Source organism: Suillus subaureus, assembly GCF_016647635.1.
Source record: "Suillus subaureus strain MN1 chromosome Unknown BJ212scaffold_40, whole genome shotgun sequence".
NCBI classification, from domain to species: Eukaryota; Fungi; Basidiomycota; class Agaricomycetes; order Boletales; family Suillaceae; genus Suillus; species Suillus subaureus.
In genome coordinates this window covers 39,795-61,118 of record NW_024538596.1, presented here as the reverse complement: position 1 = coordinate 61,118, position 21,324 = coordinate 39,795, and the positions used below count along the sequence as shown (strand labels likewise).

The 21,324-nt window shown below is 48.2% G+C and overlaps 8 protein-coding genes across 8 annotated transcripts; 4 read left to right on the top strand and 4 right to left on the bottom strand.

Annotated features, from left to right (window-relative positions):
• Positions 1-273: 273 nt before the first annotated feature.
• Positions 274-3,300, top strand: BJ212DRAFT_1449146 (uncharacterized protein; the record flags this gene model as incomplete). The annotated part of the gene is made up of 9 exons (XM_041338649.1): positions 274-305; positions 1,139-1,287; positions 1,346-1,440; positions 1,494-1,605; positions 1,661-1,706; positions 1,754-2,421; positions 2,471-2,586; positions 2,647-2,779; positions 2,831-3,300. The coding sequence occupies 9 exons, from the start codon at positions 274-276 to the stop codon at positions 3,298-3,300; spliced, it is 1,821 nt and encodes a 606-aa protein (XP_041188354.1).
• A 1,280-nt stretch (positions 3,301-4,580) lies between these two features.
• BJ212DRAFT_1449145 (uncharacterized protein) lies at positions 4,581-6,709 on the top strand (the record flags this gene model as incomplete). The annotated part of the gene is made up of 6 exons (XM_041338648.1): positions 4,581-4,722; positions 4,744-4,895; positions 4,964-5,574; positions 5,636-6,252; positions 6,305-6,419; positions 6,481-6,709. The coding sequence occupies 6 exons, from the start codon at positions 4,581-4,583 to the stop codon at positions 6,707-6,709; spliced, it is 1,866 nt and encodes a 621-aa protein (XP_041188353.1).
• Positions 6,710-6,764: 55 nt separating this feature from the next.
• Positions 6,765-8,831, bottom strand: BJ212DRAFT_1467698 (uncharacterized protein). Its single transcript, XM_041338987.1, has 8 exons — positions 8,792-8,831; positions 8,448-8,730; positions 8,315-8,397; positions 7,921-8,265; positions 7,737-7,861; positions 7,546-7,675; positions 7,462-7,491; positions 6,765-7,410 (listed from the first exon to the last, which is right to left on the bottom strand). Exons 1-8 carry the CDS (start codon positions 8,816-8,818, stop codon positions 7,027-7,029), a joined length of 1,407 nt encoding a protein of 468 aa, XP_041188352.1. The 5' UTR covers positions 8,819-8,831; the 3' UTR covers positions 6,765-7,026.
• Positions 8,832-10,685: 1,854 nt separating this feature from the next.
• Positions 10,686-12,474, bottom strand: BJ212DRAFT_1485247 (FAD/NAD(P)-binding domain-containing protein; the record flags this gene model as incomplete). Its single annotated transcript, XM_041340948.1, has 8 exons — positions 10,686-11,069; positions 11,121-11,150; positions 11,205-11,334; positions 11,396-11,520; positions 11,580-11,924; positions 11,974-12,056; positions 12,106-12,388; positions 12,451-12,474. 8 exons carry the CDS (start codon positions 12,472-12,474, stop codon positions 10,686-10,688), a joined length of 1,404 nt encoding a protein of 467 aa, XP_041188351.1.
• Positions 12,475-14,262: 1,788 nt separating this feature from the next.
• On the bottom strand, positions 14,263-15,145 carry BJ212DRAFT_1534362 (uncharacterized protein). Its single transcript, XM_041341802.1, has 4 exons — positions 15,036-15,145; positions 14,907-14,962; positions 14,538-14,848; positions 14,263-14,481 (listed from the first exon to the last, which is right to left on the bottom strand). The coding sequence occupies exons 3-4, from the start codon at positions 14,748-14,750 to the stop codon at positions 14,365-14,367; spliced, it is 330 nt and encodes a 109-aa protein (XP_041188350.1). The 5' UTR covers positions 14,751-14,848; positions 14,907-14,962; positions 15,036-15,145; the 3' UTR covers positions 14,263-14,364.
• BJ212DRAFT_1534358 (uncharacterized protein) lies at positions 14,538-15,338 on the bottom strand. Its single transcript, XM_041341801.1, has 3 exons — positions 15,036-15,338; positions 14,907-14,962; positions 14,538-14,848 (listed from the first exon to the last, which is right to left on the bottom strand). The coding sequence occupies exons 1-3, from the start codon at positions 15,152-15,154 to the stop codon at positions 14,784-14,786; spliced, it is 240 nt and encodes a 79-aa protein (XP_041188349.1). The 5' UTR covers positions 15,155-15,338; the 3' UTR covers positions 14,538-14,783.
• A 554-nt stretch (positions 15,339-15,892) lies between these two features.
• On the top strand, positions 15,893-16,294 carry BJ212DRAFT_1485245 (uncharacterized protein; the record flags this gene model as incomplete). The annotated part of the gene is made up of 2 exons (XM_041340947.1): positions 15,893-15,952; positions 15,992-16,294. 2 exons carry the CDS (start codon positions 15,893-15,895, stop codon positions 16,292-16,294), a joined length of 363 nt encoding a protein of 120 aa, XP_041188348.1.
• A 1,262-nt stretch (positions 16,295-17,556) lies between these two features.
• Positions 17,557-19,740, top strand: BJ212DRAFT_1281275 (uncharacterized protein; the record flags this gene model as incomplete). The annotated part of the gene is made up of 10 exons (XM_041331606.1): positions 17,557-17,880; positions 17,928-18,076; positions 18,126-18,324; positions 18,371-18,431; positions 18,478-18,626; positions 18,685-18,829; positions 18,997-19,363; positions 19,464-19,527; positions 19,578-19,632; positions 19,688-19,740. 10 exons carry the CDS (start codon positions 17,557-17,559, stop codon positions 19,738-19,740), a joined length of 1,566 nt encoding a protein of 521 aa, XP_041188347.1.
• Positions 19,741-21,324: the final 1,584 nt, after the last annotated feature.

Sequence of the window (21,324 nt, the reverse complement as noted above, 5' to 3'; positions counted from 1 at the left end):
GGTGCAGTAGAATTCGGTGGCGAGATGTCATCGTCATCTTCGAATCTTAGCTGTGAATGTAAAGATAGCGCATGACGGAGTATAAATGGGAGAATCTTCGATAGCGATAATGGTTTGCACAGCGCCAACACATTAATTTGCACGGGTGCTGCAAGTGCAGTTAGTTGTGATATGCTGAGCAAGCAGCCTCGGCTCGATATTTAAAAGTCGATCAAAGTATAGGTGAAGAGGCTTCAGGGTAAGTAGAGGTTTCCGAAGTTGAAGGAGTTAGAAATGAGTACAGTGAGGCCCAAGAATATTGATAAGTACTATCATTGATCCCGAGGTCCAAGGAGCGAACAGGGTGACATTCAAACTCCGCTGCTCAAGCATCTCGGTGTGGTTCATTGGTTTGCAAATTCATCATGATCATTTAGGGTAAGTAGCGCTAAGATTCATGCTGAACGTTTCAGCTGCAGGATCAGCCAGGCCTAATCGATTAATCCTTAAGCTTGAGCTTGCACCTAGTTAATACCAGCAGAGATGGACTTGGCCAAAGGGCATGTGACTTCGCCTTCGCCTTCACGTCCATCTCAGTCAAAATCGATGAGATGCATATTGTCGTCCTTCGTGATCATGTTGTTCGACTTTTGAAGATCACCAAACATATATCCCTGTTTGTGACAGTACTCAATTGCTTTCATGAGTTGGCCGTGGAGGTTTCAAAGGCAGTTTCGGTGTGCTGTAGGCTGTCGTTTCATCCATGATTACGATCGACCTTGCCATACAATGACATGTCCGGCGCGATATTGATTTGTCCGTACAATAACTATACGTGCGCCTTACATCACCGTTATTTTATTTGAGTTGATTATCCACACAGGCTTTGCTCAAGTTTTTATTACCGCAGCAGTTGCAACGTGGCGCAGCGTTTTTCTAGTGCCCGGGTGGTGCCTTCTGCTCGCCTTTCCGTGCTGTATGCCTACGACTGTGATGTCGACGTCCCCGCCCTCGAATGAAAAATCCGATACCACAGTAGAGCACTCGCATCACCCGCATCATGTTCACCGCCATAAAACAAATGCGGGGACAAGGGCCGCGTGCGAATGAGATAACCCTTGTATTATGTACCCACGACTGACGCAAAGTTTTCTGTCAGTAACGTCAATGCCAAGTTATCAAACCCCCTGCGCGGCATACCTCATGATCGTCTTATGGCGGATGTCGAAATCTTTGCCCAGGAGAGAGGAATGACCCATCTGTTGCCTGAGCTCAAGAAAGGGGCGCTTGTTGCCCAGGATCCCACATGTGTGTTAACTTGTTGAGACACATTTTCCTCAGCCGACTTGAGATGTTTGATGTGCAGGCTACAATCGTCTAGCCATATTTTCAGATGAAGACAAACGCATTTTTACGGAAGAGGTTACACACAAGTGGCGACAAACGCCCACGCTGTATTATGTTGGAGCTGCCCTCTTTTAGACTGGTTGTCATAGCTCACACCGTTAAAATAGATGGTCATAATGTCATCACTTGCAGCGGCTGTTCAGGGAATGGACGAGGCTGTTATCAATGGCGCTCAAATCCTTTATCCCAAGCAGTTTGGTATCGGCGATCCGAATAGTCGTGCGTAAAAGCCCTTCTATCATTCCAATCATCATCATTCATAAATTGTGTGCAGAACGCGATTCATGGTTGGTCGGTCTTATCAACTCTGCACCCTACTTGTGTGTGCTTTTTTTATTGCAGAATATCGTTCCTCATCACTTCGCAGATGCTGCGCCACCATTTCTTGCTGGATGACGCATCCACTCAACCACTATTTTGGGCGTAAAAAGACCATTTTCATCACTTGCTTGATCTCGTTCTTGACATGTATCTGGTCTGGATTCACCAATACTTGGTGGCACCTTTTCATCTCACGGTTCTTTCTTGGTTTTGGTATTGGTCCCAAATCTGCCACTGTCCCAGTGTATACTGCCGAGTGTTCGCCTGCGCCGATACGTGGTGCTCTCGTCATGATGTGGCAGATGTGGACCGCTTTCGGCATTGCTCTGGGAGACCTTATCGACTCTGTATTCTACTTCATTGAGGACACCCCCGGTGTGACTGGTCTGAACTGGCGACTCATGCTAGGTTCTGCTGGTATTCCCGGTCTTATTGTCTGCCTGCAAGTCTTATTTGTGCCCGAGTCGCCTCGTTGGTTGATCTCTGGGGGTCGCTACGAGGATGCTTTCAATGAGCTTTGTCGGCTTCGTTTCTCGCGTGTTCAGGCTGCTCGTGATTTGTACTACATTCACGTATTGCTCGAGGCGGAAGACGAGATAAAGAAGGATCGCAACCGTGTTATTGAGATGTTCACGATTCCGCGTAACAGGCATGCTGCCGTTGCTAGTTGGATTGTCATGTTTGGTCAGCAGTTTTGCGGTGTCAATGTCATCGGTATGAGATCCGTGTCCATGATTTGAAATAATCGTTAACGGATTGGCAGCTTACTATTCGTCCAACATCTTCCTGGCTTCTGGCTTCTCGCAGGGTGCGGCACTAGATTCATCCCTTGTATTCGGTGTACTTAATTGGTTGTTCGCCCTCCCTGCTGTTTTCACCGTGAGTGGTCCCTTCCATGGTTGTTGGAGTTTCCATAAATGTTTAAAATTGAAACACTAGATCGACACTTACGGGCGGAGGAACTTGCTTTTGTTCACGTTTCCCTGCATGGCCATCTGTCTTTTAATCACCGGCTTCTCCTTCTGGAGTACTTCGGAAACAGGGCGTGTAGCTGGCGTCAGTATCGGTATATGTACGCCATCTTTTTGGTTCTAAATACTGCCATTGATATCCACTCCTTCAGACCTCTTTGCGATCTTCTATTCTCCAGGTGAAGGTCCAGTGCCGTTCACGTACTCCGCAGAGGCATTCCCTCTCTATATCCGTGATCTCGGCATGTCCTTTGCCACTGCGACCACTTGGTTCTGGAACTTCGTTTTGTCAATCACTTGGCCTTCGCTCATCTTGACCTTCAAACCACAGGGTGCCTTCGGCTGGTACGCAGCATGGTGCTGTATTCTCTGGGTGCTCGTCCTGCTATTCGTGCGCGAGACGAAAGGCAAGACCCTGGAGGAACTTGACCAAGTTTTCGCTATGGACGTTGGCATGCATGCTGCGTACGGCCTGCGGCAGATACCCTACGGCTTCAAGAAGTTCGTATTGTTCCAGAACCCTGTCCCTGAGCAGCTTTATCAGGTGGAGGGCAATGTACCGAGCACTGTTGGCAACGAGAAGGCGAGGAGGGAGGAGGACCTGGAGAGGGCAAATGTATGATGAGTTGAGCTGTGATGTGCTGATGGCCGACATTTTGCGTCTAAGACGGATGTGTTTGATGGATTTGTTCGCATGCTATCTATCATTTGACATTTGTTGTCGATATCATTTGCACGTGTATTACTATCTGATATTTTGATACAGGCTCTCGAAGCTCAGATTGACTACCCACTTGGGCATGAACAGTAAAAGGCTTCCCGGTATTATACTTCCTTGACGGTCACCGGTCACATGCACCTTGAAGCTTTGGTGATCAACGGTGCACATACGCACATGTGCTATTAGTATCATTTTTCTGTCGAGATAAGTTGGGTCGCTCAGTTTAGATAATTTTACGCAACCTCAGCCATTCTCAGAATAGTGGGTTTCTATTCGGTTGAAACGAGAGATGATGATTGCACGTGACTGTATCAAACTTTGTTTAGACGTCGAGGAGACTATGTATTACCTGGTAATTAATTTGTTTCACTGGGAGGGTCACTCCGCTGATGATGAATTCCCCTTAATGCCGCTTTGATGAGCCACTAGGGGGAGTCGAGATGGAGAAAAAATTGAAGAAGGAGAAGGAAAACGTGTATCTATAGTAAGTGTATGAAAGATACTTATAGACTCGGGACTCGGGAGCGGTCCGTCGACCTTCTAGCAAAACTTCTCCTTCTCTACGTACATGTCTGCTGATTTCATTGACAGCGATGGCTAGCTCCAGTACGTTCATCCCGATAATCCGATAGACGCCCCTCCCGGTGCACGCGTCACTCTTTAGTACGTTCGCGATCATGACTACAAGATCAAAGGCCCACTCGTACGCACTAGTACACCGGAGCAACTCCAACTTCAGAATTCTGGCAAACCATTATCCCACATTGCAAAGAAAGGTCCGACCATCTCCCTATTCTGTTGGACCAGATCCCCTGCCAAAACACTTACCAGGACCACTAACCAAGACCTATCGCTTTTGCCTTATTTCTACTACTCCTACCAAATTATCAGGCAGCTGGGTACGAGACCACTTCCTTCTCTTCGAATTCTTAATCTGCTGAGACAGCATACTTCTATCTGGTGATGGCGTCTTAAAAATGCCGGCCGTGGGTGAAGCTACTCTATAACCGATATCTTCAGGTTCCCGTCCAAACGTTGTTTGCACTGGGCAGTCACAGAACAGGCTAATCTTTCTCATTCTCCGAACGATATGCTCAATATATATAGGGTGGTTTTCGATCTGATCTTACTAGACGAGATACATTCGACACATTCAATATCTAATCCCAGGTGCGATTACCATGGATTCTCGAGGAGATGTGTTAGGCTACTGGGGTCGAAAAATCATCGAAGATTATGATGATGCTCTCTGCAAAAACATTCCCCCACTCACCGCGACTCCTCATCAAGAGACCTCGCAGATACCTGCGCTCCCTAAGCGTGGTTATGGCCCGCTGGGAACAGTTGGAATTCTAGGCGCGGGAGTTGGTGGTCTATACACCGCCCTTATCCTAGATTCGCTGAACATCGACTACGAGATCTTGGAGGCGTCGGACCGCACCGGCGGACGCCTCTTCACCTACAACTTCCCGAATGGTGGTAAATACGACTACTACGTATGTCGTTCGATGCTGCTGCGCCAAAGATGCTGACCATGTAAATTCTTGGATTCCCTGCTAACTAGGATGTTGGCGCCATGAGGTTTCCCCTGCCAACGAAGGACGCTCAAGGCAACTACAAGATTGGTATGATGAGGCGCCTGGGCGAGTTAATCAACTACTCGAAGCTCAACAAGGGTTTATCGAAGCCACCTCTAAGCTCCCAACTTATCGATTATCATGTTACGTCAAAGAGACAAGGGCATTTCCTCTACTTCAACAATCAACGTTATCAAGTCTCTCAGACATCGCGCCCTCCTGACTTCCGTGCCCAAGAAATGGGTGTGAATTCTCAGTACATCGCCGTGGGAGTTGAGAATATTATCCAGGATGTCATTCGACCGTTCGCTAAGGACCTCATTGAAGACTTGGAGCAAAATGTCCATTCGGGCTGGCATAACATAATGAAGCACGATGCATACTCGCTTCGCTCATTCATGTCACTCAAATACACTCCCAGCGCCAGCCTCCAAATTCCGCGCACGCATCTTTCCGCCAATGCTATCAATTGGTGCGAGACATTCGACGATAGCACGGGCGCGTATGATCGCGGTCTCACTGAAGCGGTTCTTCAAGCGCTGGCATTAGCTAGTGTTGAGTCACAGACCCTTGGAGGCGTAGAATGGAAGTGTTTAGAGTAAGCGCACTTCTGTCTTGGAACTCATGCACAGTCTCACACATGCCATTACCGTACCCAGAGGCGGTTCTCAAGTGCTCACCGACTACATGGCGGCATACCTTACTGCTAACGGCACCAAGCCTGTCATCCAGTTCAATAAGAAGGTCACAAGCATCTCTCAGAGTGGAGACATGGCAATGGATGTTTCTGTGAGGGGCGAGTGTAGCCCGCGCACATATTCACACGTTATATCGACTATTCCTCTACCGGGTCTACGGGTGATCGAACTCGGAGGTGCTGGTTTGAATGTGATGCAGAAAAATGCATTGCGTAAACTGCAGTACGGTCCTTCAGTCAAGGTTGGCATGCGCTTTCAATCAGCGTGGTGGACCGAACTTTTCGGTATCATAGGAGGCAAATCATCCACAGACCTTCCTATTCGAACTATCATCTACCCTTCTCACGGGGCTGAATCTAGCACGCCGTCCACAGTGCTGATTGCGAGCTACTGTTTGACAAATGATGCAGAACGCTTGGGAGCGCTCATCAACACCGGTAAGATAGAGTATGAGGAGCAATTGAAGGAACTCGTGCTGCGCAATCTCGCGGAAGTACACAATATGGATTATAGTTTCTTGTTGGATCAGTACGTAGACATGCATGCGTGGGACTGGAGCGACGACCCGCTCGTCATGGGTGAGTCTTTGAATATTGATGTGAGCCAATTGATTTTCACTCTCTGCCACAGGTGCCTTTGCGTTCTTTGGGCCCGGAGATTTTCAAGATTTATACACGTCTCTCACCGTACCCAATGCCAACAAGAGGCTCCATTTCGCTGGAGAGGCCATCAGCATTCGTCACTCGTGAGTGAAAATCAGTTGGGTCGTTTTGATAATTACAACTTGAAGGCAATGTAACTTGCAGGTGGGTCGTCGGTGCACTGGACAGCGCATGGCGTGCAGTGTATGAATACCTGCTCACATCCGGACAGCATGAGAAGATTCAAAGATTCTTCGATCTGTGGGGCCAGAACGAAGAATGGGCAGGTCAATCCAAACATGGAAAGCACGATCCAGCTGATCCGAACACGATGTTGCGAGTTCACATGGGATACACGTATGCTGGTGAAATCACTGGGGAGGTGAAGTTTTGAATAAGTAGTGGTTAGCTTGGTAACATTATCTGAATCTATAACATTACTTGCCTATAGCGTAAGAATTTTATTCGATTGTCAAAGAGATGTTCAGAATATTTCATCCTGACAGAATAAGTATTGTGAAAATTCGAAACGTTACAGGTCAGCTGCGCAATAGGTACTAGTGTAGGATGAGACCGCTAAGCCAAACGGCCACCACACTCGATACCTGTGTATCAGCCAATAGTCTAAAATAGAACCAATATAAATAACAACTAAAAGACTCGCATGGTGTTAGTGACACGATTTGCAAAACGCACAACTCTTGGCTCGCGTCAAATTGAAGGAACCAGGGTCATAAGCTTATTCCCATTCGCGAGCCACCACTTTTCTGACTCCTCGTCCGCATCGTATCCAAATTGGATGTCGCTCTTCGTCTTGTCAGCCCACTGATTCGCATTTCCCGCTAGCACAAGGGTACTCTGCTCCCCGCGTGCAACGCGCAAGCCGTCCTCCATGGCCGCGCGCATGTCGCGATCACGATCCTCTTGCTCTGGCCCGTCGTGTTTGTGAAATATGTACCGGTTTAGACTTGAGGACTTCTGCGTCGCGGTGGCACGATCGTACCGGATAGATTGGTAGGCATAGAGGAGAGGCAAGATCTGCGAGCGGTCCGAGCAATGCGAGAATATGTTGCCTAAGACGGCAGCATCTTCAATCTAGAGAACTCTGATGTCAGCACACATTTTACTGTCGACACTCCTCCTCACCGCCATAGCTAACCCTTGCGCACGGTACGGCTAGGGAGATGTGAGACTTAGTATGCACTATTTTGATCGATAATTCACACAAACCAGCATTGGGTGGCACGAGTCGCCCAACAAGACCAACTTGCCATCCTTGTGAATCCACGAAGGCAGTGGGTCTCGGTCCATCAACTTCCAATCGAGCGTTGACGGAATAAGCGCCAGGAGCTTTTGAACACTGCATCCCGCACCACCAGTTAGCATGACCATACGGTCGGGATTGAAACCGAGTCACTGACGTGGTGCTCCATTGCTTATAGTTCTCCCTCATTTTGTCTACGTTACCTTCAGCGGTCCATGATTCTACGCCTCCTTCAGCTTCATCAGGGTGCACCATGACAAGGTTAAATTCTTTCTTGGCACGCTGTCCAGCTCGAGTGTTAGTTCCCGATGTTAACCACGTTAACCGAATAGTTGGCTTACAATAGTATAGCCAACGATGTGACCTCCGGGGCCCATCCATATAGTCGATTCCATTTTCTCCACCAACGGTTTCAGCTCATCGTCCTGTAGGAGTTTCTCAGCCGGGATGATGGCTCTGTAAGCAGCATCTCCGGTAACCCTGGGTTTATCGGGCCCACCGACAACATACTCCCGAGTAACACTTTTGACTCCGTCGGCGCCAATGATTAGGTCAGCAAATACGACCTCCCCAGAAGCAAGAGTGACACTAGGTTTCGATGGGTCCACGGATATGACGCGACTATTAACACGGATAATACAGTATGCCTCAGTAGCTTCGTAGAGCATGTTGTGTAAATCAGCTCGCTGTTTTAGCCTCGTCAGAAAGAATAGATGCAATAAGGAGAGGACTGACGTGTAAGAGGTAGAAAGGGGAACCGTATTCCTTATCAATCACATCCCCAAGCGGCGTCCACCCTACGACCTCATCGTTGCTCCCTGGAGATCGGCATCAAGCAAGAGCACCAGAACGCTTCAACGCAACTCACATCGTTTAAAGCTCAGAGCCTGAATTTTGACGCCAAATTTCTCAAGATATGGGCCGAGACCCCAGCGCATCAAGAGACGCGAGACGTTAGGACTGGCTTGAACGCCAGCGCCTGCCTCACCAATGGCTGACGCTGCTTCGAGAATGGTGATGTTGTGGCCTGCCTGTGCGAGGCAGTATGCAGCGGCGAGACCTCCCATACCGCATCCTATGACCACGATGTTGAGGGGCAATGAAGCTCGCCTTCCTTTGTATAGATGGTCCGGCTGATGGGTGGAACTGGCCTGAGACATTCAGAAGGTTAGTATATAGCTTCGCTTTGATCGGGCCCACATCATTACTGACTGTTTTAGATTCCTGTGCGTTCATCATATCAATCAAGGAGCAGGACTTGGGAATGATACAGTGGTGATGATAGAGAGGACTGAGAGTGTATAATCATTGATGTGAGTGGATTATTAATACGGGCTGCTAAGGAGTACGAGAATGTACCTTATTTCGTCATATCGATCCAATCATCAGGAGTTTCGCGCCCGTCTTCGTCGCTGGCTAGTCATGTTTCTTCCCTCGTGGGTTTTGTCTCCTGAATTGGAAGCAGGAGTGCTCTCTTGCTTGAAAATGTGAACACAGGTCCTTTGAATCAGAGGGTAAACGAATGATCCTTTCGCAATCACTGACCAAAATTTCCTTCCGGGCGGCCGCTTCCGTGAAGACGCATCACTGAAAGCACCTTGACAGTTAGGGCTTTGTCTGTGTCTAAATGAGGTGTTACCAGACACACCAATTGTATGCCATGTGGACGCACAGCATGTTATCAAAATCTCCAAACTCTCAGGCACACAAGCGTCCACAGAGGGCCCGGAAAATTTTAACTCAGAGCCAGGATGCTTGCAAAGATGATGATGATAGGGGTGGATGAGACAAGACGATTGGTATACGGTCGCCGGACTGTTGGTATTCAATTAGTAAACCATACTCGACAAAGGTAATGCAAGAGACATTGCAGGGAAGAATGAATTACCGCAGTAAATTTTTAGAAATGGGATATTCCCCGTGGGCGAGGCGCAGCGAAGGCAAAATATCCGATCTACGGTCGACTATGAATGGGCTTGTGGTAGGACAAGCCGTACTTCCTTTATGGACTTCTGAATGATGACAAGCGTGTATACCGTGAGTATGTATGGCGCATGAGGTAGATGAACTGTGCCACTGTCACGGCTGCCATGCCCCGGCCTCCGGACAACCTATGCATGGCGTAGAAAATAAGATCGCAGGTTTGAATGAGCTGCACAAGAGATCAGCGCACCTATCCTGGTTTAGGACTCCTGGCAATGCTATGCCCTTCGGGTAGATCATCGGATGTACGGAGATAGATCACATTAAATCTGGATGCTCGAAAACTTAAACATAGATGACCGTGAACAGCTTGCAGACGAGATTGTACATCTCTTTCCCTGTGGGTTTCCGCTGATAGTACTGGATTCAGAAGCTTGTTAGTGCTAATCTGCTGTACCGCTCAAGTCACAAACCTTGAATCTTAACTGCGACACCATTCATTGGATGAATTTATTCTTCCAGATGTAGGGTGTGCAGTAGAGATACCTGTAAGAAGTGACAACTGTCTTCCTTCTGTAACGGTCTGCCTGAGGGAGAGACCACCTTCATATGACTCACGTGAAGCAAACAGCTTGCACCGATAGGCCACCCTGCCGGGCCCCTCCATGAAAATGCGGATGCCTGATCGCGAAAGGCTCTTGCAGATGTTGCCCAAGAAATCATTTTTGACGTCGAGTTTCTGCAGACCCAATGCTATTGATCGACTCGGATTTTCCAATATTCCCATGAATCAACCAACCGTTCTTTTCACACTACCAAAAGCGTTTGAGCGAGTCACGATACGGGAACTTGAGCCAAAGTTTCGTGCTCATATGTCAAGATTATGTGGAGATGACCGTGCGGAGCACGGTCATCTACCATATGCCATAATGAGCATAGATGACATAATGGTGTCGTCCTCAGAATATTTCAGAATAAGTATTGTGAAAATTCAAAATGTTATAGGTCAGCTGTGCAATAGGTACAGTACTACTGTAGGATGGGACTGCTAAGCCAAACGGCCACCATACTCGATATCTGTGTATCAGCCAATAGTCTAGAATAGAACCAATATAAATAACAACTAAAAGACTCGCATGGTGTTAGTGACACGATTTGCAAAACGCACAACTCTTGGCTCGCGTCAAATTGAAGGAACCAGGGTCATAAGCTTATTCCCATTCGCGAGCCACCACTTTTCTGACTCCTCGTCCGCATCGTATCCAAATTGGATGTTGCTCTTCGTCTTATCAGCCCACTGATTCGCATTTCCCGCTAGCATAACAGTGCTCGGCTCGCCGCGTGCAATGCGCAAGCCCTCCTCCATGGCCACGCGCATGTCGCGATCACGAGCCTCTTGGTCTGGCCCGTCGGGTTTGTGAAGTATGTGCCGGTTTAAACTTGAGGACTTCTGCGTCGCGGTGGCACGATCGTACCGGATAGATTGGTAGGCATAGAGGAGAGGCAAGATATCTGAACGGTCCGAGCAGTGCGAGAATATGTTTCCTAGTACGGCAGCATCCTCAATCTAGAGAACTCTGATGTCAGCACTCGTTTTACTGTCGACACTCCTCCTTACCGCCATAGCTAACCCTTGTCCGCGGTATGGCTGGGGGAATATGACACTCAGTATGCGCTATTTTGATTGAGAAATTACACAAACCAGCATTGGGTGGCACGAGTCGCCCAACAAGACCAACTTGCCATCCTTGTGAATCCACGAAGGCAATGGGTCTCGGTCCATCAACTTCCAATCGAGCGTTGACGGAACAAGCGCCAGGAGCTTTTGAACACTGCATCTCGCGCCACTAGTTAGCATGACCATACGGTCGGGATTGAAACGGAGTCACTGACGTGGTGCTCCATTGCTTGTAGTTCTCCCTCATTTTAACCACGTTACCTTCAGCAGTCCATGATTCCACGCCTCCTTCAGCTTCATCAGGGTGCACCATGACAAGGTTAAATTCTTTCTTGGCACGCTGTCCAGCTTGAGCATTAGTTCCCGATATTAACCATGTTAACCGAACAGTGAGCTTACAATAGTATAGCCGATGATCTGACCTCCGGGGCCCATCCATATAGTCGATTCCATTTTCTCCACCAACGGTTTCAGCTCATCATCCTGTAGGAGTTTCTCAGCCGGGATGATGGCTCTGTAAGCAGCATCTCCGGTAACCCTGGGTTTGTCGGGCCCGCCGACAACATACTCCCGAGTAATACTTTTGACTCCGTCGGCGCCAATGATGAGGTCAGCAGATACGACCTCTCCAGAAGCAAGAGTTACACTGGGCTTCGATGGGTCCATGGATACGACGCGACTATTAACGCGGATGTTACAGCATGGCTCTGTGACTTCGTAGAGCATTTTGTGTAAATCAGCTCGCTGTTTTAGCCTCGTCAGAAGGAAAAGATGCAATAACGAGAGGACTGACGTGTAAGAAGTAGAAAGGGGAACCGTATTCCTTATAAATCACATCCCCAAGCGGTGTCCACCCTACGACCTCATCGTTGCTCCCTGGAGATTGGCATCAAGCAAGAGCACCAGAAACTTCAACGCAACTCACATCGTTTGAAGCTCAAAGCCTGAATTTTGACGCCAAATTTCTCAAGATATGGGCCGAGACCCCAGCGCATCAAGAGACGCGAGACGTTAGGACTGGCTTGAACGCCAGCGCCTACTTCACCGATGGCTGACGCCGCTTCGAGGATGGTGATGTTGTGGCCTGCTTGTGCGAGGCAGTATGCAGCGGCGAGACCTCCCATACCGCATCCTATGACTACGATGTTGAGGGGCAATGAAGCTCGCCTTCCTTTGTATAGATGGTCCGGCTGATGGGTCGAACCAGCCTAAGATATCGAGAGGGTCAGTACATAGCTTCGTTTTAACCAAGCCCCACATCATTACTAACTGTTTTAGATTCCTGTGCGTTCATGGTATCAATTAAGGAGTAAGACTTGGGAATGATACAGTGCGGATGATAGAGGTGGTTGAAAGTGTGTAATGATTGATGTGGGCGGACTGTTGATATAGGCTGCTAAGGAGAACGAGAACGTACATTATTCTGTCATATCAATACAATCATCAGGAGTCCGCGCCCGTCTTCGTCGCTGGCTAGTTATTTCTTGTGGGTTCCGTCTCCCGAATTGGAAGCAGCGAGTGTTCTCTTACTTGAAAATGTCAGCACACGTCCTAGAGGTAAATGAATGATCCTTTCGCAGTCACTGACCAAGATTTCCTTCCAGGCGGCCGCTCCCGTGAAGATGCATCACTGAAAGCACAATATTGACAGTCAGGGATTTGTCTGTGTACAGATGATTTGTTATCTGGCGCTCCAATTGTATGTAGTGTAACATCATATTATTAAGATTGTTGACTAAGTATGTCGTGTGAACGCACCGGACTGTCCGATAGAAGTCTGACAGTTACATAAACCCTTTGTTATAATGCTGAGACACTTCTTCGAACATACAATGATAATATAACGTCCCATCATTGGAAAGTTCTCAGTCAGTGACTACAACTCAGAGAGAGACGGGAGGGACTAAGATGTTGATGAGCGAGAAGCTATAAGAGTAAGGAACAAAGACTAAGCTCGCACCGGCAATCGATTAATCAAGTCAATCGGTCTAGACCCTGGGGTTTTGTCTCCTGCTCCGGTTTGATGGAAGAACAACTTCAAAAAGACAACTCACATGTACAGTTACTACCACGAACCACCCCCTACTCAATAACGCCATTTTATTTCCTGCACGAGATGTCAGATAACAGATAAATCAGGTATGTTATATCACAAGTGGGTATTTTATTTGCTGTTTTATTTCTCACTCGACATGTCACATAATGTATATCGAGTTCGGAGTTTTCTATGTGAGAGAGTTGCCGAAATGCCGACTGGGTGAACCACGACACTGCTTGACATCGCGAATGCTGGCGCTGACATGGACCAGCAAGAAACTTACCGGAACCAAGTCTTGAAAGTCCTCACTGAAGAGATGCGAAGGAAATGGTCGAAGAATTGTTCTGCCTTCTGTTGGTCATATGGCCTGCGTGCCAGTGGTCCCGAGCCAGACTTAGCTGCGAAGGGTTGGTCATCCGGTGTCTCTGCATGATAATGCCAAGTGCTTCGAGAGACATTACCATGATAGCGTGCGGCGAATCTGCCATGGTAGTGTGAACGTGTTTCAACGATGTCTGCGCCGGCCTCTGATGTCTACAATTGAAAGATTCAGATGTACTCCGAGTCCGGCTGTGTGTTCAGCGTAGTTGATTTCAAGCTCCGTTATATGCGTGCCGAACGTATCGCATCGTGCCGCATCGGAGGCATATGGTGGTTTTTCACGTCACAGGGCTGCCACTTTCAAGTACGCATGGGAGTTCCAGGATATTGGTTGGTCATGAAGTTCCCATCCGTCACGCACGGTGCAACGCCTAGCTCATTTGTCATTTGGAGTTATCGCCAGCACCGCTAGAGCAACGTGCCACGATGTCTTATCGCAGATGAGTGCCTCCTGTCTCGCTGTTCCATTCAGGCGGATTGCAATGGGTACGAGCTCGACTTGTATCTTGGATGTCCCAGGGGGCAGAATGTCCTTGGATGGGTCTTCTCATCAATAAAATGATGAATCAAGTCGCGTCAGGCATAACGGATCGGGAGTTGAAATGTTGATTCCCGGCAACCCCGACCAATATATAAATGGCCAGGGCGTGCTTTCGATGGCTCCATATTTCCACTTTGTATTCCGTCGTGTGGGCTTTGCGATGCAGAAGCTCATAATATACAAATACTTTAGTTTCGACTTTAGTTGACCGCACCTGCCGACTGCTATTTTCCTGTGTATGGCTTCAAGGCAGCATGGAACAGATGGTCCTTAGTAGCAAGAACGAACAGCCGTTCGATCACTGCTTTCGGCTCAGGATTGGCAACCGTCTCCCAATGAGCCTGGAAGTCCACAACAGCATCAGTACGTGCAAAATCACGATAACATCAATGTCTACCTCAACGCTTGCCCAGCCGCCGACAAGAATAATCTCATTCTCATTCTCCACTGTAGGCCCAAACACGAGCATCTTCTTGGTCAAGTCCGACATCTTACTGAGGATCTCGAACACCTCTGTGCGATGACTGGGATCTTTGAGCGTGAGGAGGAGAACCTCTGTGACAGGCTGCTGTAATGCGATGGGATGGTCGTTGAAAATGACATGATACATCTTAAACGGGCCCCCGAAGCGGGTTTCAGAGCGTCAAGCACAGGACCCATATGAGGGGGCAGCCATCAACGCCTGATGGTGCGCTAGGCTTTCCCAGTCTAACGCCAGGGCAATGATAAGCCCCCTTTCAAAGACTAGCAAAATGTTATAACGTACTGAGGAAGATATACCCTGTAGTTGGGTTCTCGATCTGTGTCCCAGTGTAGACGGGCCTGTCGCGATAACAGCATGATTAAGGCGTCCAATACAACCAGCAATATCTGCCAGCAAGAAAACCACACGCACCTCCGGACACCATCAACCTTTGAAACTACATCGGCCGCAGGGCCTAAAACTGAGATGTCCTTTCGAAACGCCTCTGAAGTGTCGAAGATAATGACTTCAGTCGTTGGGATAGTAGACATGATTGCGGGAAAGTTTCGGGAAACGCCCCTTTATCACCCAAATATATATATGCTGGCTGATCAACGAATTTCCAAATAGACTCGTGTGGACTCCCGATTGTTCCAGGTATCCTACCCACGACTGATTTTGAGAACATGAGATTGGTGTGTACATGGTAACTACTAATTTGGTGCAATACACAAGCGTGTCGATACTTTACGGAATGAGCAGATATATTAATGTCATATGAACTAGACTCGTGATCAGCACGAGATCTACCGCACTTACTCTCAAAGCATACCCGTTCTGGAATCTGGATCGAATTTCATCCAAAGACCCGCCCCAAGGGGATACGCGCATGGGAATTGACATTTACCTACCACACTTCCTTTCTTCATGCGCATGGACACTGGTCAGGCTCCTCGCAGACGTCGCGCCTGGCATATGGCGCTATACAGGACTTAAGAGTGACTATGAGGAGGGAGGTGAGAACTATAATATTAATGATTGCCGCGACGGAAGGTTAAGAATATCGAGGATTTACATCAAATATCCAGTGCAAAGCTTGTTCACACGTGCTCCACCATCAGCTGTTGTTTCGAGTACCCGCGCGGTCTTCCCAACAAATACATAAAGCGCATGTCACTCGGGACGTACCCTGGTCATCCTGCCCTTTCCGAGACAATCTCTGAGCTCAGTCGCGTACGCGAAGTCATTCCAGATCCCCCAGCATTCATATCAACCACCGTCGATTCCGCATGTCTTCCACCCGCACTCCCGACATATTTCACACTTCTCCGATGCTGGGCCTTCGAGACGTAGCCCTATAGCTTCCATGGTGACAGCTGGATGGACAGGACCCAGAGCTAAGTGTACTCGACACTCCTCCACTTATATCTGGAGGCCAAATCATCAGCGCAAACGTCCAAGTTGTCTCCCCAACACTTTGCATATATATTGGCTCCCTCCTTATCTTGCTATTCGTGCGCGAGACGAAAGGCAAGAGCCTAGAGGAGCTCGGCCAAGTTTTCGCTATCCTCGGCACGCACGCTGCATGCAGCCTGAGGCAGATACCCTACGGCTTCAAGTTTGTGTTGATCCAGGACCCTATCCCTGAGCAACTTTATCAGTCAGAGAGCGAGAACGAGGGGCCGGTTTGATTCATTTACGGAGAAGGGTAAAAGATGACTGGGATGGTAAAATGAGAGCGAACACATGCACATGTAACACGGATCAAGCTGAGGGGGCTCACAGGAGAAGACTTACTCGTTCATCACCCAATCACCCAACTCATTCGAAATGTAGTAAGCCGTGTCGCTAGGGGGACGACGTTCAGAATATCTTCCAGATCATAGTAGCCAGCGAGAAATAAGTGGTTATAATAAAGTTGTCAGCACACCTTGGACTCGTTTAATCCCAAAAAAATTAACATACGGTACAAGCGTTGTCACGGTGTCCGTCAGTTTGAACGGAATTGTCAGCGCTTCAAGTTGTACAGTTGGCTTTGCGTTTATGGGCCTCGATCAAAAGTACAGCATTTGGACAGGTTGGATAGGCATTCTTACATAGGCCAATCCGGGAGGACCATACCCTGTCTATAAAGCGGAACCGGAACCACCATATACGTCCTGCAAGGATTTATGCCATGGCATCAACGCGAGAGACATGATCACACACCCCCAGCAATAAAATCGTAATACATGTATTGTGTAGTGCGCAGGCGCTTCTGGAACATGCTGATACGCAAAACAACATCGAAGTGGTTCTCAGGCTCGTCACATGCATGTACCTGGATATTATCTGGGGGCAGCCTAGAGAGTGTATCAAATGCGTATACTCGGTTGATGACCGTTGAATGAATGAATGGCTTCTTGTGTGGGCATTAGAATTCACTTTCAAGTAGCAGAGGTATATCCAAGACCCAGCCGCGTAAACAATGCGTGGTCACCAGTTATCATGCACGCGTCGTAAAAGTGATCGTCGTCATGAGGGGAAAAACCAAAACAGCTTCTGGTCGATTATTCGCAATTGCCCAATAGAGCGCTGTGTGACCCTCGATATTGGATGATTTCAGGATGTTGCAGCTGGGAGGAGGTGCTCTGGCGATGTCGTCTTTGGAGGTAAGTCACAAAACAATAGGGGTGAAATGGTGTGCTATGCCAGACCAAACTAGACTGCAAGTCCGACTCCGACACCGGGAAATGCCGAGTGGGAAATGATTTGTCATTGTTAGTGTGATTGTCTATGTACGATGTTAGTTTGACTTTGGATTTTCGCAGTTTGAGAACTGAGGGATTCGGATGAGAAAAGTGGAAAGGACTTGAGCTGAGAGGTTCCTTTTTAGGAAAGGACCCACCTCATCTCCTCGTACCCACCTTCGTGCACGCGCTCATCATATCAGAAAATGTCTGAAGACGTAGTAATGCAAGATACTGACATTGACCAACAACAACCGCCTTCAAAGAAATTAAAATCTTCAAATTCTTCACCAAAACCTGCTTCTACAATAAAACCAAAATCAAAACCACAACGTCCTCGTTCTCCTTCTCCAACTCCGCCCCCTCCTCCGCCACCCCCTCTACAAACTATCAGACTACAAATAAATCTAGGAGGTCCAGATAATTATGAAGTCGATATTGCTACTTTGGCAAAAACAACAGGTCAACGTCAACCTACTCCACCTCCTCCAAAAGCAGACACATCAGACTCCGAAGGTGAAGACGACGGCGAGCCGAAAAAGAAAAAGGTAAAATATCACATTTCATATAAACACCTCGCTGAGTAAGGCAGCAGAAAAAACATGCTACTTCAGAGTATTACGACGTCAACGACCCTTTCATTGACGACTCCGAGCTGAACATCGATAATCGCACTCATTTCGCTCAAACAAAGCAACAGGGCTTTTACGTCTCTAGTGGCGAAGTTGCTCTTATGAAAGATAGGTATGTGCGGTTTGATTACATCTCCAATGTCCTCATTTCGTGTGCGCAGTAGGACGCCCAAGAAACCTAAATCGAAAAAGGTCCTTGCTGAGGGTGGTGCGACTGCTGGACCTAGCAAGACTGTTGCCAAGGAAGAAGGGACAAAGGAACATCCTATCAGTTTGCTAGGCGAAGACAAGACCAACAAGAAACGCAAGAACTATACAGTCATAGAGGATAACGGGAAGAAGAGGAAAGTCGTCGATCTCGTACGTCACCCAAACAACGTCATATCTTGCGCTCACTTGCACCCAGCGCGACTTTCATCCTGAACTTCAATTAGCCATCGAAGATCTAAAGACTGCCATCTCCAAAGGTACGTGTCTCCACGTACCCTAGCTTATGGTCTGACGTTGTCATAGAATCATGGGACGTCAAGGGCAAGTTCCCACCCTCTATCAAACCCATACTCGCAGATGTCGCGTTGAAAGCTGTCAACCTCGGCGAATACGATGAAGACTTTTTTAATCTTATGCCAGTGTTGTTTCCTTATAACCGCTTCACTATGACTGTACGTCGTATCACCTACCCTTGAACGCGCTCGCTCACTGAATGGCGTCGGCGCACAGAAACTCATCAAACGCACTATATTCGTAGACCACCTCAAGATCTTGACAGATAGACAAGACGAACTGCTTCAACAGCTCACGGGTCTTACAAAGGACGGGTTTTCGAAGGCGCAGGAGGAGTGGGAGAAGAGTGTTGTTGCTTGGGGTGCGTCACTTCCGTCTTTCTTATCCAACTTTCTGTTCTTCCTTTCGTTCATTCCTTTGTCAATTCTTGTGTACTACTCGTAACCGCTTTTTACACTTTTAAACTTCCACTACTCGTACACCTGGCCATCAACGTCTTCCTCATATCATTACTAACACCTCACACAGAACGCCGCAAGGAAAAGGCCAAGAACGAAAGTGAAGCGGGCGCAGCATCAGCATCGACGCCAAGTGCAAGCGCAGACGCCGCACACCACGATGATGGTGCAGGGAGCGGTGTCGATGGTGACAACGTCCGTGCAGACGGCGACAGAACCCTCGCTGATGGTACCGGAACCGATGGTGGAGCCGGTGCAGGCACAGACGGTGGAGGACCAGGCGCAGACGATAACGCCACAGGAACTAATAAAGCGGATGGAACGCGAGACGCACATCCCCCTGCCCAGAAATACAGGTTGACGGAGGCGATGAAGGTGATTGTGTGGCAGCTTGTGATGCTTAGCAATGAGTGCTGTAGACTTGAGAATGAGAAGAAGTGAGTGCAAGTTCTTCTTCTTTCCTTCTCTTCTCTTCTCTTCTCTTCTTTCATTGTTCTTGTGGGGATTTGGGAAGTAGTTGTTAATGTGAACGAATAGTGAATTAGACGGGAGTAATGCGCTTGTTAGCGAACAGGGGTCGAGAAAGATTTTGTATCAGAAGGTGCGTTCCCCATTTTGATTGGTATGAGAGTGCTCATTAGGTGGTGGTAGATCGTAGCCGCATTTCCCAGTGGATGGTTGAATTCGGGTCAATTATCCCGAGAAGGTGTGTTTTCCCCGTTCATACTTAAACCCTATACCCATACTGACAATAAACGCAGTGAGCTCCCTAAAGAAGAAATATGAGAAAGAGACGATGGAGCAAGATAACTGAGTGATGATGGGTTCTCTCGTCTATTTTATTCGGTCATATCATCTTTTAGTTATGAAGGATGTGCGTTTGCGTTTTGTCTGTGGTGGGTATATTATTCGTCTCGCTTACTTCGTCCCTGCTTATTTGATCCCTCGTTGCCTCCCCTCACTTTGCTTTGATCCTCACTTAACGTTTACCGCTGGTCTGCCTGGTTTGTTCCCTTAACTTAAGCTCTTACTATTTACAACATTATCCTCATTTATTGCTTTGTGTTTTATGCGTGCCGCGGGGGTTATACATTTGTGAAACAGCTTAGTAACATAGTGCCTCCTTGATCCGAAATTGCAGTTCTTTATCTTGAACTACGTGCATATATCTGACGTTCGTGTCTACCGGTTTGTGGTGGGATCAAACAAACACAACCTCGCCCACAAACTTTGGACTGCGTGTTATCGTTGATTGATCGACGAGCGCTTCTAGTTGAGACGCCGCCACTCGTGGATCGATTGAAGGTAAGTCCAGCGTCTACTTCGACGTCCCTACAACTTCAAAGCCTTCTCCACACCGCTCTCCAACGTCTCGAAATCCATCCCCAAGCGACTGCGCCACTCTCTCAGATACTCTCACGAGGATACATTGAAGTTCATGATCGGTGGGTGCGAATTTCAGCCTGGTATACAGCAAGTATATTTCTTCTGCTGTGAACAAAATTGAAGAACTTAATACAACGGACGCAGGCAGTGACTGACTCGGATGGAACCAAAATGCTGTAGCAATGTGGTATGGAGCAAACCAATAAATTGGGTTGTGCACAGACGTCCGATTTAGTTCACGACCTCCCACGACACACAAGGTCGACGACTTAACCACGGAGTACGCCCCTCGTCAACTTCAAACGTTGCTGACAGTCTATCCCCCTGTTTAGCCGCAGCGATATGTCAGGACTGCGCGATATAGGAGATCCTACTCAGGCTGTGGGAAGGCACGCGACGCCGGCAGCAGTCAACCCAGCCGACGCTAACATACACGGAGAAAGTGCACATGAAATCAGTGTCGGCAGGTCGCCTTCTTCAAAGATGGTCAACGGGTCGCCACCAGTTCATGGGATCGCACCGTGCAAATTTGGGACGTGAAGAACAAAGCTTTGGTGGGAGGTCCGTTCAAGGGACACAGTGACTATGTGTATTCAGTCGCCATATCGCCAGACGATAGACAAATTGCGAGTGGCGGAGAAGATGGAGCCATCGCCATCTGGGACGTCGATAAGAAGCCGATGGCATTCAAACCGCTGATGAAGCATAGAGGCCAGGTTTGGTCGGTGTGTTTCTCCCCCGATGGCAAGAGACTTGCCAGAGGGTATGATGAAACAGTTATTATATGCGATGCGAAGACTAGCGCTATCCTCTCCACACTCCAGGGCGTGGGTGCGGTGTATTGTGTCGCCTTCAGCCCAGATGGGTTAAAGCTAGCATCCGGAACACAGTGCAAGATTCGGGTTTGGAGCACCGATAATGCCATGGTTCTATTCGACATCAACGCTCACGACGGTTGGGTTCACAGCGTTAAGTGGTCACCTGACGGCCAGCAACTTGTCTCCGCATCAGA

Coding starts and splice junctions, on each gene's coding strand:
- BJ212DRAFT_1534362 (XM_041341802.1), bottom strand. CDS start 14,750: ATGTATCATGTCATTTTCAACGACCATCCCATCGCATTACAGCAGCCT. Junction 14,482..14,537: donor GCGGCTGGGCAAGCGTTGAG/GTAGACATTGAT, acceptor GTGGACTTCCAG/GCTCATTGGGAGACGGTTGC.
- BJ212DRAFT_1534358 (XM_041341801.1), bottom strand. CDS start 15,154: ATGTCTACTATCCCAACGACTGAAGTCATTATCTTCGACACTTCAGAG. Junction 14,963..15,035: donor AAGGTTGATGGTGTCCGGAG/GTGCGTGTGGTT, acceptor TTATCGCGACAG/GCCCGTCTACACTGGGACAC. Junction 14,849..14,906: donor TACAGGGTATATCTTCCTCA/GTACGTTATAAC, acceptor CCCTGGCGTTAG/ACTGGGAAAGCCTAGCGCAC.
- BJ212DRAFT_1467698 (XM_041338987.1), bottom strand. CDS start 8,818: ATGATGAACGCACAGGAATCTAAAACA. Junction 7,862..7,920: donor ACATCGTTGGCTATACTATT/GTAAGCCAACTA, acceptor CGAGCTGGACAG/CGTGCCAAGAAAGAATTTAA. Junction 7,492..7,545: donor ACTCGTGCCACCCAATGCTG/GTTTGTGTGAAT, acceptor ACATCTCCCTAG/CCGTACCGTGCGCAAGGGTT.